Here is a 19,373-nt window from a genome sequence, read left to right on the forward strand (position 1 = left end):
CTAGAGGTCATTTCTATGGTAGATTCACCAAATTAAAAAAATATATATCTTTTCAGAAGAAATCACATGTGTTAAATATAGACAGTAGTTTTACCCAATGGAGTTCACAAATCGAGATGTGGTATGGTAGAGAAAGTTTGAAGTGGTGGTTGGTTAATGTAAGTTGGGATAAGTTACCAAATCTGAAAATTCAAACTAAAAAAAAAAAAAAAGGATGCACTAGGGCCTGATGTATCTATTTGCTATTTGCTTTAGTGAAAATAAGCATTACAGTGTTTAGTCACTGATTAATTTACTCAATCAGCAAGAATAGAGGTCCTACTGGGTGCTGGACACTCTAGGAAGGCTTTCCTATTTGCAAAGTGGGGAGGGGGGAACAAGGGGGTTGGCATTAAAATCATCTTCCCCACAAAACCTGGGTTTTAGCTCTCTGATTTGATCAAGTAACTGAACGTCCTAAGATTTTGTTCTTTCTCTTATCATCTATATAATGCCTCCAAGGGCTTTTGGGGGAACAAATAAGACGGTGTTTATTAAAATGTATAGAAATCCACGGAACTATGAGAGCTAACAAACATAATGCTTTATAGAATGTACAAGTGTAATGGAAAAGACACTTGCCCTTTATGCCTTCTATGTTAGCAGCCTGATTGCCTTGACTCTGCAAAGTCACTAGAGTGAAGTAGACTCCTTTCCGTTCCAACAGTTCCTCATGGGTGCCTCTTTCCACTGCTGTACCATGTTCAAAACCAATAATGACATCTGCAGCTCTGACTGTGGACAGGCGATGAGCAACCGAAATGACCGTATGTCCCTGCTGGATCTGTAAGAATGTACAGTGCACTGTTAACCAAACAGTAAGACAGAGCTGACATTGACATTTGGATGGTCTCAGAATCCACAAGTAATCAGAGCCTGGGTCCTTGGGAAAATCCTCAAATAGGCGCTCTGCAGATATTAGAAAAGGCCAGCGCACTTTATCAAGGTCATGAACACCCCACACGTTGGTCCAGTTGCTGCTATTAATCAACAGCTAAAAGCAAAATGGAAATTCTTGAAATCACATATTATAAGTTAGATTTAATAAGATTGAAAATTTTGCATCTGTAGCTTTTGGAAGCAAGCCATACTGACTTCTATTCAACTGTGAGGAACAGTCTAGTCAGTATTTTCTAAACAGTCAGACTGGAGACACTGACCCATGTAGTCCTTCTCTTTCCCTCCCCCTCTCCATCCTTCCATTCTCCCTCTCCCTCCTCTCTCAGTGAGCTGCCTTTCCTACAGCACATTTCCACATGGTCTTGTAAAATGAACTCAGACTTTCAACAGACCTTACTCAGTGCCTCTTGTACCGTGGCTTCACTCTCATTGTCCAGTGCCGAGGTGGCCATGTCCAAAAGCAGGATCTTGGGATTTCGGACAAGGGCTCTGGCAATGGCTACTCTTTGTTTCTGGCCACCACTCATCTGGCCTCCTCCTTCTCCAACAAGAGTGTCAAATTGCTAGGAAGAAGGTGACACTGATAATGAAGACGAACAATTTGATGGCTCCTGGCAGTGATCATTACAAGATCCTTTCTAGCTCCCTTCTCAAGCATGAATTTTCACAGGCCCAACTTTCACTGAAAGAAATACCCTTTCCTGAAACAGGTTACTGTCTGATCAATATTTGTGTGTAAGATAAAGAAACTGATTTATTCTTGGGGCGCTTGAGTGGCTCAGTCAGTTAAGCATCTGCCTTTGGCTCAGGTCAGAATCCCAGGGTCCTGGGATGGAGCCCCACATCGAGCTCCCTGCTCAGCTGGGAGCCTGCTTCTCCCTCTCCCTCTGCCACTCCCCCTGCTTGTGTTCTCTCTCTCTCTCTGCCAAATAAACAAATAAAATCTTTGAAAGAAAAAAAAGAAACTAATTTATTCTTTCATTCCCAGGTTCACTGGGCTGTATAAACGTTTCTCTCTAGCTCAACTTCAAATAAAATGTTTTCACGAAAGTAGGGGCACCTGGGTGGCTCAGTTGGTTAAGCATCCGACTCTTGATCTCAGCTCAGGTCTTGATCTCAGAGTCCTGAGTTCAAGCTCTGTGTTGGGCACCACACTGGGTGTGGAGCCTACTTAAAAAAAAAAGTTTCCACCAAAGTAAAAGTTGATCAGGGTCCTGAAAACCCATTTTAAAGGGTTAAAGCACCTATCAAATTCTTCCCTCTTTTCTCTATCTAAGCAACACAGAAAAGCACAATATTAAATCTGTATCTATATTACAAATGAAAGATCAAGCTAGCTGTACAATCATTACCATTGACAGCAAAAAGTTACTGAGTATCTTTCATGTTTAGCATTATATTGGAATCTCACAATGATGTCAGGCTCTTGCCTTGTTTATTATTAGCCAACATGAGTTGAGCATTTACCATGTATAAAGCATGAAGTTGAGTTCTTTACACATATCACCTCATTAGTCCTCCCAGATGCCCCATGAGGCAGGTACTGCTGTTCTCCTCAATCAGTGGGTAAGGAAATGCTGGGGTGTAAGGGGCTAAAGTAACTTGCTCAAGTTTATAGAGCTTGCAAATGGAGAAGCTGGGATTTTCATGGACGCAGTCTGATTCCAAAGCTTTATACTCTTTACCACTGGACTATGTCATACTCACAGCTGCAATCCTATTCACACAGGTAATCTAGAAGGCTGAATAGGAAATGATCTAGAGCACAGACTCTGGAGCCAGACCACCTGAGTGTGAATCTTGACTCTCCTGCCTTGAGCAAGTTATCTGACCTCTTGGAACCTTAGTTCTCTCTTCACAGATGGAAATAATAATAGTAGCTGCCAACAGGATGGTCGTGAGAGTTAAATGAGATGTAAAGTGCTTAGAACAGTGTCTGGTAGGTAGTAAGCACTATACATATGTTAACTGGTAATAACAGCTCTTCTCTGACTTAGCAGACCATTTGACTTAGCAGCCACAAAATACGTATAAGTGTAATAATATGGAGTTGGTTTTTGTTGTCATTGTTGTTTAAAATGAAGATAAATGAAGAATTTTTGAATATGCGAGATACAGTACTGAGGCCACAGAATTAGCTGCCTAAGCCCAAGAAAATGAAAGAACAATGACATTGGTAGGCATCAATGAACATTGTGTAAGTCATTGCCACATAACAAATTTATCAATTGCTTAGGCAAATTCTCAACAGATGGAGTAAGAAGATTGTACCTCTGTCAAGGGGAGCTTTTAAAAGAAAGTTCCCCTGTTTGTAGATTTTTAATATATCAACAACAATATGCTTTCAGGCAAAGGGGAACACTCGTGGTACATTTCCAGGAATGAAACCTAGCATGGCATTAAGAATTTAATGATCTGGGATTCAAATGGAAAGAAATGTATAGTATCGTGTAACTTTTTCTTTTTCCTTTTATAACTTTCTGAGTTCTGCTCCCCCTCCCACCCCGGGATGAGAGGCTAGGGGTACCTGTGGCAGGTCCATGATGAAACTGTAGGCATTGGCTGCCTTGGCAGCTTGAACTATATCTTCCATCGTTGCGTCCTCTCTGCCATAACGAATGTTCTCTGCAATGGTGGTAGAGAACAGAACGGGCTCTTGCTCCACCATCCCAATCTGAGCTCTAAGCCACTGAATGTTAAGAGAGCGAAGGTCATGGCCATCTAAAGTCACCTAGAGACCATAAGCACAACGTCACATCTCTTGGAACCCTTCAGGGTTCTGAATCAAAATGTTATGTTCTACTTGACCTATGGGGAGAAATAATAGAAACCCACAGGATTATAACAGAAATAATTCCTCCCATAATGAGGTTGTTTATATAGGAGTGATGATATATAGTTGAAATCAAGTCTAGCTGTAGAACAATTCGTTGTAAAAACACAAATGATGTAAAGGTCATTTAATGTAATATGATTGGCCCAGGAATAGAAAAAAAAAATCTAATTCTTCAATAGAGTCAAGTCAGTTATTCACCATACTTTATATATTTTTATTATCGTTTGACTTGTGACCTAAAATGGACTCCAAAGCTACAAAGAAAAGAAGAAACGGTCCCTATCTTGTAGGTGTGCTTAAAGTAACTCTTACTTTCTGGCCAGATTCATCAAATAGAACTTTGCTGTTCAAAAGTAATTGAAAATGTAAGTGGGGTAAGCAAAAATCACTATTAGCAAAAAAAAGTAAAAATCTTACATCAAGAGACCATGATTTCTATGTAGTCAGAATATAGTTATGCTGGTATGTGGCAAAGAATACCTGTAGGATGAACTGTCCATAACAAAGAAACATTCCATTACGTTTGTCATGTCAGTGTAACAGTGCTCCCATGACAGGGAACACCTTGCATTGAAGTCACTTGATATATACTCAGATGATTCTATCTCAAAGCATCAAGGAGATGTTGACAAGAATGACTTTGAGAGCGTAGAAAGAGCAGAGCCTTTGACATCTCAGGGCCCTGGGTTCAAATCGGGAGCAAATCTCAACCTCTCTGACTCTGCTTCCTTTTCATAAAATGAGCATATATACCTTGGGGCTCATTTTTGAAAATAAGTAATCATCTTCATAAAGTACTTGACATATGTGATAAACAAATGGCAATGATGGATATTTATTTTCTTAGTTTCAGTCTATGTTTATAGGCAAATAAACACACAAGGAAAAAAGAGACGAAGTAGTTGGTGAAATTATATGATTTATCTTTAAAACCTAAATTCTCAAAGCAGTCATCAATCTGTTCGTTCTAGCCATGCAACCTTTCCTATACTTAGCGTTTGGAAAACTTGAAGAGACAATAATGATTTTGTTACAATACAAAGAAGGAAATGGAAATGCGAATTCACTGACAAGGCAGAAATACCATTTTGAATGTGTGTGCACATCACTGAGCGAACGGGCTGGTCGTTCAACGAACACGACCACCGTGCAGGGAATCAGTCCAGTCAATTCAGTCAAAAACTCAGTAAGTCAACTGTGTGTACGTCAGGACGGTCTCTGTGTATACTAGGCCTTTGTGCTTGACCAGTATATCCCCATTTGCACTCTCCCATCCCCATGTATTGAGAGGCTTCTGGAAGACACCCACCATGCCTTCACTGGGGTCATAGAAACGCTGAATAAGCTGCAGGGCTGTGCTTTTCCCGGATCCACTGGATCCTACCACAGCTGTCATTTCCCCTGATTTAACAACCATGCTGAGGTTATTTAAAATCTGTAGAGAAAAGAAAAGAACAATGTTCAGATTGTCAGCAATTAGACTTGTAAGTTAGGATGCTTTGTGAGGATACTCTGTACGTGTTTACTTATGCCCTCAAAGCAGTAACTATCAATATCCGTCAATAACCAGAAAATCAGCAAACAGTGCCTATGATGAGGTTTTAGCATTTAGCACATTACTCATTAATAAATTGATAGTGGCACCCAAGAAAGAAAATGATGTGGGGTAACACTGTTGAAGTAAATAAACCACGCCAACTTGTAAAATCATGCTCCAGAATCCACATTTAAAACACTTCTGATAGGGATGCCTGGGTGGCTCAATTGATTGTCTGCCTTCGGCTCAGGTCATGATCCCAAGGTCCTGGGACCCAGCCCCTTATCAGGGAGCCCACTTCTCCCTCTGCCTGCTGCACCCCCTGCTTGTGTTCGCTCTCTCTCTCTCTGACAAATAAATAAATAAAATCTTTTGAAAAAATAAAACACTTCTGATATACTAGGATGCCTCAAGGAGACTGTTAAGGAAAGAAAGCCATTAAGTTAGAAATACAATACTAATTTTTTTTAATTTTTTTTTATTCTTATGTTAATCCCCATACATTACATCATCAATTTTAGATGAAGTGTTCCATGATTCATTGTTAATACAATACTAATTTACTGACCATGGATTAACAATAAATTAACTTACAAATTTTAAGCTGTCATACACTTGTATTGTGTGTGAACATATTATCTGAAAAACTTTCCTTAACACATGTTTGTGATGTGTTTATTAAGTTTAAAGCACTGTTAAAGGTAGAGACTGAATGCTGGTAGGTCTAGAAAGGGAAGAAGAGGAATCTAATTCAGAAGCATCTGTTGGATATTTTCACCAATTCAGTGGTGATTTTTATACTTATTATGTAAAGGTGGTTAGGGGTCCTCTGTGTGACAAAATCTCACATCTCGCACTTCACACTAGAGAGTTAGGCTTGCAAATATACTTTCACTTACTGTAATCTCCCCCAGGGCGGGCAAGCACAGTGTATGCTTTTTCTCATTATAGCCCAGGACGGTGGGGCACCCAGCAGGGCTGAGTACATATAGGTGTAAGTAAGAAGATTTTATTAAAACAAACCACTGGTGTTGGGAATAGAGGATAAAACAGAAATGAAGTAAATGTGTTTTAATTCAACTGGTATTCACGAAACAGCTATTATGAGCTGGTTCTGAACAGATTTTCTAAAGCAAGTTTTTAGCCATCCATTAAAAAATCTTTACTGAGTACTACCTTGTGGTTTATCTTTCACAAGGTACTTTGACATATGTTGCGACATTTAATGTTTCCATACATATGTGATATGTAACAGTAATTGAAAATACACTTCAGCAATTTAATCAGAATATATAGGTACCTGTGTTTTTTATTTATTTATTTATTTATTTATTTATTTATTTATTTATTTATTTATATATCTAATGTGTATGTATTTGTTTACCTATGTTTTAGGTATGTAGTATCAGAATTAAGTTGCAAGGGATTTAGTTTCCATAACAGAAATATTAAGGGTGGCTAGAGGTATTCTTTTTTTTTTTTTTTAAGATTTTACTTATTTATTTGACAGAGAGAGAGACACAGTGAGAGAGGGAACACAAGCAGGGGGAGTGGGAGAGGGAGAAGCAGGCTTCCCGCTGAGCAGGGAGCCTGATGTGGGGCTCGATCCCAGGACCCTGGGATCATGACCTGAGCCAAAGGCAGACACTTAACAACTGAGCCACCCAGGCGCCCCGGCTAGAGGTATTCTGTTAAAAAATTAGGAATAAATCTCATTTCGAAGTCAACCTACTCAAGGAGAGCAGATCCTAATTTTCCTATAGATTAAATTGCCTTTAAAAATGCTTGCTCTGTAGGTACAGGAAAACTGAATGTTCTTCCTCCTGTGTCCCGGGCAATCACCTAGCCCAAGACACGTGAGCACAAGGCCACAAGATTACCTTTCTTCCAAAGACTAATCTAGTGACCCTTGTGAACTTACAGATAGGAAGTGGGAAAACTACAAATACAGCAGCTTTTCTTTGCCAGAAGTACCCTACCCACTCAGGGTTTCGCCTTCTGCATCTGTACTTCTGGATTGTTCTGATTGCCTTGCAGTTTATTCAGCTTATGCTTACAATGACAGGCCCTGCCACTCATTTCAACAGAGGATCGCACGTAACTTGACCTAACCTGAATGGGTTGCCAGACTGTGTCCTCCTCAGGGATTTGCACATTGGTGTTACCACAAAGGAATGTGACTTGTTGCCTAAGAAATGACATGATGCCTAAGGGCACTTGTAGAGAAACGTGCTTCTGTTCCTTCTTCCTGCAAACTGTCGTGGTTCAGAAAAACAAGTAACTTGTGGCCCTGGATATGAATCATCAAAGAAGAAAAATGCCGTCATTCCCAGAGAAAAGATGAACACTTACCTTCACCTCTGGTCTGGAAGGATAGTGGAAGGTCACATTATGAAATTCAATTTCACCCTTAATTCGATCCAACTTGTAACCCTCCTCTGACATGCAGTCAATGTTGGATTTCTGGAGTAGAATATAAAAGGAATATAGCTACAACAAATACATATGCATCTATTGTCCATCCTGGTTTGAATTTACTCGTAAAACAGAACAACCACCAGGTAAAACACTGCATCAAAGTTGCTTCCACATTAAATATTTATTAATAATAGTAATAATACTAACATATACTGAGATATTAATATGAGATATATTACTAAATATGAATACTATTAGCATATCATATTACACACATAATATATTAATAGATAACCAACATACACAAAGAATTAATACATAATTAATTATAATGAATATGAAATAAATGTCAGTATATAATTGATATATAACTTCACATTAATTAAATAGAATTAATTTAATTATTATTACTATTTGTTGATATATTGCTATGACATATATTATTGTATGACAATATAGTAACAATATATAGCAATATTGTAATATAATATGTAGTATTGATCTATAATTACATTAGTATATAATATATTATTATTATGTATTATTATATTATTGGGATACCATGGAAGACAATTTACAATTGTCTTTTTTCATTTATGTAATTGTCACTATAACCTAACTAGACAGGTGATATGCTCAATTGTTCACTGAGGAAGTAGAGAGCTCTCAACAGAAGTTAAGTATCTTTCCTAAAGCCACACAACTGGTCAGCCAAGCTGGGGTCCAATAGTACTCTACATCTGAATACCTATCGTAGATGATAATTAAAACTAACTGAATGTCCTTAAGTGGTATCCTCAAATACATAACAACTTTCAGTTGTTATGCTGAATTTCACCTCTGTTGTTGTTAGTAATGAGCCTAATCTAGAATTTAACCATTCTAGTTAATCAGACTAGAATGAGGGCCATCTCCTGCCACCAGAACACTCCAGGGTCAGCTTCTTCTCCCTTCTACACTTGTGAGATAAATTCATCATCATATCTCTATCTGGGGCAATAGTGTAATCTACTTTCTTCCTCTCGGGTCTCTCGTAAAGATAATAAAGTAATTTTTAAAGGCCTTAGTTTTTTGTAATAGCTTCAAAGTCCTTTTAGACTCATCATCTTATCTAAGCATATAATAACCCTAAGAATGAGGTAGAGTTTGGATAACTCAATGTGTCTATGTGGTTTTCAACAATCTGTTTATACTGCAATATATGAAGCCCCAGATATAGAACAGATAAAGTGATGAACAGTCTCCTCACGCAGGTTTTATGCTTCATAAATACTGAAGATTTGGGGGACCAAAGAAACACTTCTGGCTTTCCATGGCTTCCAGAGAGGAAGAACAACATCTTGCTCTCTTCCTCCTTCCATTCTCAGATTTTGACTTTCTAGCTGGACCTTCAATGCACTTCAGTAGATTAAATCCTAGCTAGGCTACCAGAATCCTTTACAAGCTTGTAGAAGCTTTCTGTCACAGTTAAAAGATAATCTAAACCTATGAACTTGGCCTTAAAGACTTGCATTATCTGGCCCCTTCCTCTCTCTCCAGCCTCTGTACTCTTGCTCACTCTGCTCAGACACACTGACCTTGTTTTAGGTCCTTGCATTCACCAATTCTTTTCCAACCAGAAGCACTATCTTCCAGGACTAGCCTCCCTGCTCTCACTTCCCATGCACCGCTCCTCCCCTAAACCTCACTTTGCATGGCTGACTCTCCCTGCTGTTCTCAGCGCAAATACTACCTCCTCAGAGATGATGTTCTCCTCACTTGAAGACTCCTCCCCTCACCCCAACCGTTACCACGCTATTTTATTTCCTTTATTGCACTGATATTATCCTAGCTTTGAATGTACTTACTTCTTTTTTCAACTTTTATTTTTCACTGAAGTAATTTTGGTTTCAGGTGTACAACATAGTGATTCGACAATTACATTACCAAATGCTCACCAAGATACGTGTAGTTACCTTCTGTCATACAAAGTTATTACGATATCACTGGCTACGTTCTCTATGCTATACTTTTCATCCCAGTGACTTATTTATTTTACAACTGGCAGTTTATCCCCTTCACCCCAACCCCCTAGCCCCCTCCTCTCTGGAAACCACCAGTTTGTTGTCTTGTATTTATGAGTCTATTTCTGTTTTTTTGTTTGTCCATTTGCTTTGCTTTTTGGATTCTCCATATAAGCGAGATCGTATGGTATTTGTCTTTTTCTGTCTGACTTATTTCATTCAGCATAATACCCTCTAGATCCATAAACGTGCTTACTTCTTTATTGCCTGTTTTCCAGTATGATAGGAAAGCAAGGGTCTTATTCTAGTTCACTCTTGCGGTCCCAACTCACTATGGGGTCTGGCTGATGACATTAGGGCATTGTGATAGCCCCTCATTTTTCTTAACATTGAGGGTAAATTCCTCAGAACTTCATTTTTCTCCCCACCCCCAACCTGTTCATGGCCTTTACTTTGGCTTTCACATACCTGGTCTATTGTCTGAAAAATGCTGGTGGCCGCTGCACGCCCAGTTGCAAAGGCTTCCAGACAAGAAGATGCATTGCCAAGATTTAAAGCTCCTAATAGAATACTGAGGAAAATCTGAAATGAAAAGAGATAAACATAGTTTTCGCGTGTTTTTGTCAATTTGTAAATAGTGCCATCATTTGGGCTATCCATGTGAGCTCAGATATTTCTCAGAAATATTCTTCCATGGGAGTTTGAAAGCTAAATAGCTCTTTAGAAACACCTGGAATAGTTTTTGTTCTGCAAAGTATCTCCAATTTTTCTATTGTTATGGTTTAAAAGACTACATTATATTTAAATGAACATCTATGTGTAGAACACTACATTACAAGAGTGTAGAACACTATCCTACAAAGAAGAACATATTTTGAAATGAGTATGAGGTCTAAGCAAGGCAACATATAGACACAAAGTGAGTTAGAATAGTGATATGATAATTCAGTTTGTAATATAAACAGGCTTATATAGTCTTCTGGTTAAAGGGTAACTGAAGCAATGAAGACAGTGATCAGCTTGATTGTTGTAGAGATAGGTACAAGCAATATCGGTTTGCTACCATATTGTTGCTACTAGTAGACTATTCCTAGGATAACTACTGCTATTACTACTACTACTACTACTACTTTTACTAATGTATATTTCTAAGTGCTTTACCTGTATTACTTCACTTAATCCATACAACAGAAGAGAAAACCAAGGTGTATGGACATTCCTTAACTTACCCTACATTACAACATGTATTAAGTGGTAGAGCAGTATTTGAAACCCAGGCTCTTGACTGACATTCTGTTTCACAAACAGACCCATCTGCTGCTGGTGGCATGCAGTTGGTATGGCGAGGTTCCTGGGCAATGATGAGGAAGCTGGCCTTTAACTCACCAACCCAGTCATCTCATTAAGTTAGGGGAAGGCGACTTGATCATGAGCAGATATTCCTACCAAATAGCGCTCTGTGTTTATCAGTGCCGTTTATAAAGGAAGAAGCAATGAGGCAATTTGTCACATGCCTCTAGGAGGAGCACAAGAGTCCTTTTGACCAAACAGGTGCTGGTCACATGATGCTCATGGGGGATGTTTCATTGGCCACCATCCTTCAGGGACCAGAGTTACCTGCTGAGCTGAAGATCGGCTGCTGCCTGAATGTAGTCTTCAGGCAGTCAAATGAACCCAGTCTGTAATGGTTTCCCTGCTTTCTTTCAATCTTCTGTCTGGACCATGAGACTCCTCAGAGCCTCCCAGCTACCTCCCTTCATCTTCAGTAACCTCCATTTCACATATCATGATGATGTGCACCAGTGCCCTCTTGCCTTCTCCCTGAATTCCCCTCTCCATGTGCGGGACAAACATTCCCTTTTCATCTTTCTTGTTCCTTTCCCTGAATTACAGAAGGTAGTTCCTCCCATGGGCAGATTACTTCATCTTTCAAGCCCCAATTTCTTTATCTGTAACACAGAGGTACTGAAAGCATACACCTCATGGGACTTTCACGAGCATTAAATGAAATAATTAGTTTGAAGGTGATGAATCCAGTGTTAGCCACGTAAATAATAGTGATGTTGAAAGAAGCAAGATTCCACACTTAGGAAGTGGTATGGTGAATAGACAAAACAGTACATCTCTAAATTGGGTTAGGACCACATTTATCAGATTTCTTTCCAACTGAACAAAGGAAGCCCTCCACATGTCCTAGATCAGGGGTCAGCAAACATTTTCTATAACACACCAGATAGTATGTGTTTTAGGCTTTTTAAGGCCAAATGGGCTCCGAAGCAATTACACAACTCTGCCATGTACTGCAAAAGCAGCCATAGACAATAGTGAACAGATAATTGTGGCCGTGTTCCAATAAAACTTTATTTACAAAAACAGGCATCAGGTTGGATTTGGCTGGTGGGTCATAGTTTGCTGACTCCTGCTCTAGGTTCTAGGTTGAATCACTAGGGGCCTAAGCTGAGGTTTGCAGTCAAACCCTGCTCAGCCTGGCTTTGCAAATGCCTCCCTCGGGGTACTTAGGGAAAGAGTGGGTGGGACAGGACAGAGGCATATACCTAGTATCATCACAATGGCTAGCACCCATCCCAACCGACCATCATTTCCCACCCCAAACATTTTACTCTAGCCCCGTGGACAAAAGTGTGGGAGTGGGAAAGGCCAAGGAAACCACCGGGGAACAATCTATCTATGGGTGTGCTGTGCTGAGGAAAAGGTGTCTCCCTGGAAGCCAGATCCAGAGGCAGGAAAACAGTGGTTAATGAGTCAGGCCTCTGGAGGCACAGGCATGTGAGCTTATATCCCCCTCCATGCCCCTCAACACATATTTTTCAACCTTATGGCTCCATTTCATTTTTAAGTGGTAGTACAATGACATCAATACAGAATGAAGTTTTGATATGACATGTGGTATTTGTATGAAATATGTCACTTAGTGCTTGATACCTTATACACACTGAATAATGTTACTCTCTATTCCTGCTGTTATTTTTTATTATTGAGTCCTGAAACCTGGGAAGCACAAAAGAGCAGCCTTCTGCACTCTTCAATTCCCTTTCATCTTCTCTCCTAATAGATCACAGGGTTTGTTTTTTGTCTGTGTACAGGTGATACCAATCACAGTCATTTATGTGAACAACTTACCATGTATGCTCAATTACCATGTAGCCAATAACGATTTTATTCATCAAAAAATATATTCGATTAACCTAATTGTTAATTACTTCGTGGATTGATAACACTCAACTCAGCCCATGTGTACTCAGACTTCATAGTTTGCTACTCAGAAGTATGGCCAAAAATGTGCCTGCACACATGACTGAGAGAAAGAGAGAGATGGAGGGATGGAGGAAGGGAGAGAAGAAGAGAGAGAAAGAACAATCAATGATTATACTGTTAATGGAGGTCTCTCATTTTTCCAAAGGGATCTTTCTTAAGGTGTAAGCAGAGGCTTTTAGGAAGGTGTTGGAGTAAGAGGTAAGGTTAATAATCGATGATTAAAATGTGAGAGACACATAGTCTGTCACATCTGCACGTAATAAGTACTCTCTCAGCCCAATTATTTACAGAAGGTATAGACAAGAGTGGACACTTGAAGCTGAGGAGTGTCAAATTCGTTAAACAAGGAGGCCATTAGGCTGAGGTTGATTTAATGCCTTAGTAGCCTGCATGAGCAAACCAAAACCTAAGCGCAAATGCCTCAAGGTTAAGACATCAAAAACCTAAGGGCAACCAATCACAAATGGTCAATTAAGCTTCCCCAGGCAAGGCAACTGCTTAAGCCAGAGCCAATCAAATCATTGTTTTGCTTTGCTTCTGCCTCTTCTCTATAAAAGTTTCCCCCCTCTCCCCACCCCCCCCCACCTCCGCTCCGGATCCTGTAGGTAGAGAGTGGCTTCTCATCACTTCTGGCTTGGTGCTGCCTGATTGGAATTATTTTTGTTTAAAGAATCTCCTAAAAATTTTAGTATGCCTCAGTTTATCTTAGAACCATAACATTGGATTCCTGCTAGAGAGAGTAACCAAGGCGTTTTTAAATTCAGTGTTTCCAACTAGAATTGTGTATTATTTAATTTTCAATTTACCAATTCATTCTTCCCTCTGAACTGTTATTTGGGCACACCTCTGTCCTCTCCTTGCAGTCATGGAATGAAAGGAAGAATGTCTTTTCTCAGCACATGTTTTTCTGCAGAACGAGCAGATACAAGGATCTAGGACTGCAGTCAACTGGTAAATGTTTAAAGTTCTTAAGAGTCATTAGACCAACAAAGATGAGGGACTCTGTAGTCAGGTTTCTGACCTGCAATACTTTCACTGGATTTTCAAATGTGCAAAGCTATATTAGAGTTGTTAAGAAAGTGCTTAAATTATAATAACAGCAACATTTTCCATCTATACTATCCATTTAAGGTTCAAAAGACATTTTAACATGTCGTATCATATTTAATTTTTTAAAACAAAGTTCAAGTGATGCCAGTTGTTCATCTTGCAAAGAAGAACTGAATTTTAAAAAGTTGTTCTTAGTGTATCATCAAGCTGTTAATGAGATAAAGTCAGTAGCGCAGATTGACTATGGTTTGACCTCACCACTGATAATCATTTGTAAATAAATAAATTTATTTGTTTAATAAATTTAAACAAATAAATAAAATTCCATTCAACTTTCCCTAGAAATGTATTTATATTAAAGCAGTAGATCTCAAATTATAAGCTATCAGCTAGCAAATTTCTAGTAGATAAGATTTTGGCATTTTTCATTGTTTAAATTGGCACCTATCTCATCTAGAATTTTTTTTGTTTTTTTAGATTTTATTTATTTGATAGAGAGAGAGAGAGCTAGAGAGGGAACACAAGCAGGGGGAGTGGGAGAGGGAGAAGCAGGCTTCCCGCTGAGCAGGGAGCCCGATGCGGGGCTCGATCCCAAGACCCTGGGATCATGACCTGAGCCGAAGGCAGACGCTTAACGATCGAGCCACCCAGGCTCCCCCCCACCTAGAATCTTGAGCCAAAATATTTTATTTAAGAATCATATATGAAACCGCTTCACATCTCCATGCTTTAAAAATTAATATACTTAATTATGGGGCACCTGGGTGGCTCAGTCGGTTAAGCATCCGACTCCTGATTTCAGCTCTGGTCATGATCTCAGGGCTATGAGATCGAGCCCTGCATCAGGCTCTGACCTCAGTGCAGAGTCTGCTTGAGATTCTCTCTCTCTCTCTCTCCCTCTCCCTCTGCCCCTCCCACCCCTTGTGCGTGCATGCTCCATCTCTCCTCTCAAATAAATAAATAAATAAAATCTTAAAAAAGATTAATATATTTAATTAAATAATTAATAGGCCAAATGAAACATGTATTTCATGTTTTATCTCCCTGACCTCCTGTGTGGGGGCAGGAAGGGGTGGGCACAAATATAAACAAACCCAAATGTTCAATTCCATTCAAGGATTCTGAAGGAAAAGTTCAGCAAGCCATACAACAGAATAAAAGATTGGGTGAGCATGGGAGGCCTTACTGGGAAGGTGCTGTTCAGCTGAGAATTAGAACAATGACAAGAGTCCAGCTGTAATGAGAGGAGCTGTAAGCTAAGGAGGAAAGACGTTGGGTTTGTGAGCAGGAGGAAGAGATTTCTCTGATCCTAGCCACACTCGGTTACCCTGCTAACATCCTTGTCTTCTATAGCATTGTCATTAGGCATTGATGTGGTTGTTTAATTATTGCCTCTCTTCCCCACTGATCTATAAATCACACCAGGAAAAGATCACATTTCTTTTGCTCACTATTGAATCCTCTGTGCTGGCATATAGTAGATGCTCAATAATTCTTGAAAGAACAACGGAAAAAATACTGAAAATTAAAGCAACCAAGGCATTCGTGATAACATGGCTCTAGCACAAGTGAACAATAAAATAGGGTCGTATTACCTGTTCAGTTGAAGATATCATTGGCTTGGTATTTTAGTAACTCATCGTGTTTCACAAATATGTCCATTAGCACATATCTTGTACTATTATTAAACTTAAATACATGAGCTATTAATTTTTAGCTGAGAGATCCCTGACTTCCCATTTTCATGGCATATTATCTTTTGGACTCAGTCAGAAAATCATTGTTTTACAGCTACAGAATTTTCAGTTAAGCGGAAATCATTAAATCACTGGTCTCATCAACTCAAATGCTCAGTGTTCCTTTACTATAAAATGTGTAAGTATTGCTTGTTTCTGCAGATGGACTCCATCAAATCATTGCTGCTCTCCTCCCTCAGACAATAAAGGAATAAACAAAATGCCTTCACTGTAGGCTTTTCCGAGATTCCAGCAGGAAATGTTATGTCTAGGTCATTAAGGTCAAAGTACCTGGACGAGGGTTCCTGGCGTATATTCTCCATCCTCTAGGACAAGTTTGGAGCCGTACCAGAAGGCCAGTGCATAACAGAGGAAGATGAGACACCACATGAATCCAGTAAAGAATCCCAACACAATCCCTTTTCTAATTCCCCAACGCTGGGCAAACACAAGATTTTTCTCGTACCTGTGAAGAGAAAGCATTTGTATCTACATCAGCAGCAGCAGCAACTCAAGTTAGAATGTTTAAATCAGCCACAATGCGGTGCTTTTACTCAATGGTCATAAAAATCACCCCAGACACACAGCAGCTTTTGGGAAAGAAAATGACAAACTTCCGTGTAGTTATTTAGCTTATTTCAACCTGGCAATGAAATGTGTTGAAGGAACAATGCCTAACCAAACCTCATGGCTGATTACTTCTTGGATAAGAACAGTGTGAGAAAAGTGGGAACTTTACCCCAAGAGAAAAGAATTTTCAACACAAATGTTTGGACATGAGGGATCCAGTACTATTTGTGCTTGAATTGTTTTTACCAAGTCACATGGCATGCTTTCTATCAGAAAATGATGCAACTGTTTTCCCCCAGGTTCAGAACCAGTGCAACTCATCTCCGTGCACTCATCCATCTGCCCCGTGACCAAGAATGCTATGTTGTAACATGACCGGTCAGGTTCACAGCCATGGGACATGGATAACTATGTAGAAATTCAATCTAAGCACTAGACTGCAGTGACTCTATGATCTAGCCATTAATAACTGGCATTGTCTTGAAGCTCAGACATTCTGTAACTGCCTTCCTTAGTCTCAAAAAATAAATTCATGGAGAACTTTTAATATTTTGCAGGACAAAGTGAAGGTCTATCCTATGTTTGTTCCATTTTCAAAACATTTACAAAGCTGCTATTAATAACAATAATGAGTATCTTTTATGGTGGAGGAAGTATCCTACTGAAATTTTTTGTGAGAAACTAGGTAGCTTCACTCTATAAACCAAAAGAAGCAAAACAAACAAAAAAAAAAAGGAAAAGAGAATAGAGATTGTAAATTCTATTCTCTTTTTTTATTTGGTAACAATTGAGACTGACATCGTCATACTAGACATCAAACTCATGAAATAAGAGTTGAATTAAATTGGTGGCTATTTTATGAAATCAGTACCTGGCACTGGCACTTAAAAAATACTAGATAAGAGGAAGATTTAACAAAATCAAATTCTCAACAACTGTGTTGTTTGGGTTATTTAGGTTTTTTATTTTCATTAAGAATTAATCTTCTGGAATGATGGTCTGTAATATACCAACGCTAAATTTTGTTTGAATAAATGGAAATTTCATCAGACTTTAAAAAGAGCATGTAGTACAGTAGCTGAATAAAAGACACTGAATAAAAAATGTGTTGAACTGCATTTAGGTATCTCACAGCAAACAGTGTTACAGGCCATGAGGTATAATATGCATACATATGCATACATACACACCACCAGAGTTGAAATAAATACCGAACCTAAAATGGCGTTCTAAAAATCTCCAACTACAAAATTTTCAAAAACACACAGCTAAAGGCTTGGGGGTCCTTGTAGTGCTTTGCCCAACTAATTACCCTCAGCTACCTCTTGAATAAAATCTCTCTCACAGTAAACAGACCAAGGTAAATCTGCCACTTTGTACAAAATAGGGAAGATTCGGGGTAGTAGGTCAAACGACAAAATTCAGGAAGGTGGTGGATGTTTCAATAAACCAACCTTTCAACCTCTTTTTTTTCACCACCAAAAGCAGCCACCGTTCGCATAGATGAAATGACTTCATCAGCCACTGACCCTGCTCTGGCGTAGGCCTTCAATTCATAGTCAGTAAACTTGGACACACTCTAAAATCCAAAAGAAGAAAACAAAACCAGGGAATTAGGTAAGTCAGTCTGTCATTCAGTGATTCATTTAGCAGAGTAAGTACGTGGTGTGGTTTCGTACAAGACTAGATTCTCGCTGTAACAGTGTTCACGGAGGAAAGAATCTGGTCCAAGTTTGACCCGTGTTAAGCCCCATCCACGAATGTCTGGTTGTTAGCATACCAAAATGACTTCTTTAGAAGTCAGCCTCAAAAGCCTTCTCACAGAGTAAGTCCCCAACAGGGCATTCTGTGAGACCACAGTGTTACACTCATTATACTAATGAAGTTTGCAGATGATTCCATATCACATTTCATTGCTGTTGACCACAGGATGTTTGCACAATTTATGGACAAACACCAGAGACAGAGACTGGAGGTTAGTCAGAGTATATAATTGGGAGAGAAGTCCTGACCATACAGAGGCTCATGATACCGCAGAGGTAATTGCACAGGAGAAAGCTCCAGATAAATATTATGCCATTTTGACTCAACTGTAGGGGCTCAACTAACTAGCTTTGCTCTTTACAAAAGGAACCAAAAAGACATTAAATTTAATATTTAACAAATTACTTTTTCTAAAATTGGACTTGGATTGAGTTGTAATTACAATTAATCACCAAAGAAATCCCTGGCACAGATGAAGATACCAGAATGAACAAAAGCAAATATTGTAGAAGTTCGATTAACTCAGAAATCTAAAATATATATAGTACCCAGACTAAAGGAGTTTATCTTCCAAGTTTTTCCGAACTTTTAGCAGCTTAACTCTTCTCAAACAAAATCTTAAATGGAACTCTAAGATACAAAATAAGTAAATGTAGTATTGTTACAACAAATTTATGTCACAAGTCCACATTTTATAAAAGTTGTGAATTGAAAAGGCAACAATAGGGAAAGTAGGGCTATTTTCATCAACATGAAAATATGAATTTAGGTGTTATGAATGACATTACAGTTTTTACCACAATCCTCTTCTAATTTATTTCTAAATTATGTATTGAGGAAATTAAGTAGTTGTGAATATTAATAGTTTTACTGTAATTTAATGTACATTAAATAACCTCAGGATACTCCCATTAAATTGATACAGGAGTTTAAAAGATGTAAATTGGAAAATATTTTTATAGATGTAAATTGGATTTTAAAGATATAAATTGGAAAATATTTAGCATGTCAAACTAAACTACCTACCTATTTTATTTAGCATGTCAAACTAAACTACCTACGATTGCTCGTGATTCTCATGGAAAATATAAAAGTCAGACTCGGCATACAAAACCCACAATAACATGTAACATGTCATATATTTTGCCCACTCCTACTTTTTAATTTTTTTTTTTATTTTGGTCCTGCTTTTGAACTGCTTAGTGAAGTTGCTTGTATCCTTTTATACAAACATGCACAGACTT

At 38.7% G+C, this 19,373-nt stretch overlaps 1 protein-coding gene across 1 annotated transcript in view; it reads right to left on the bottom strand.

Moving 5' to 3' along the window:
• Positions 1-19,373, bottom strand: part of ABCB11 (ATP binding cassette subfamily B member 11) — a 78,986-nt gene that overhangs the window by 36,279 nt on the left and 23,334 nt on the right. Inside the window, exons 8-15 of the mRNA XM_045868488.2 lie at positions 17,820-17,944; positions 16,087-16,261; positions 10,202-10,315; positions 7,665-7,775; positions 5,085-5,210; positions 3,467-3,670; positions 1,332-1,502; positions 622-823 (exon numbers count right to left, since the gene is read on the bottom strand). Of these exons, the coding sequence (XP_045724444.1) occupies positions 622-823; positions 1,332-1,502; positions 3,467-3,670; positions 5,085-5,210; positions 7,665-7,775; positions 10,202-10,315; positions 16,087-16,261; positions 17,820-17,944 (1,228 nt within the window). The remainder of the gene's footprint in view (positions 1-621; positions 824-1,331; positions 1,503-3,466; positions 3,671-5,084; positions 5,211-7,664; positions 7,776-10,201; positions 10,316-16,086; positions 16,262-17,819; positions 17,945-19,373) is intronic.

The sequence above is a fragment of the Mirounga angustirostris genome, unplaced genomic scaffold (assembly GCF_029215605.1).
Source record: "Mirounga angustirostris isolate CCGP_5_RB_7025 unplaced genomic scaffold, mMirAng1.0.hap1 SCAF_3, whole genome shotgun sequence".
NCBI classification, from domain to species: domain Eukaryota; kingdom Metazoa; phylum Chordata; class Mammalia; order Carnivora; family Phocidae; genus Mirounga; species Mirounga angustirostris.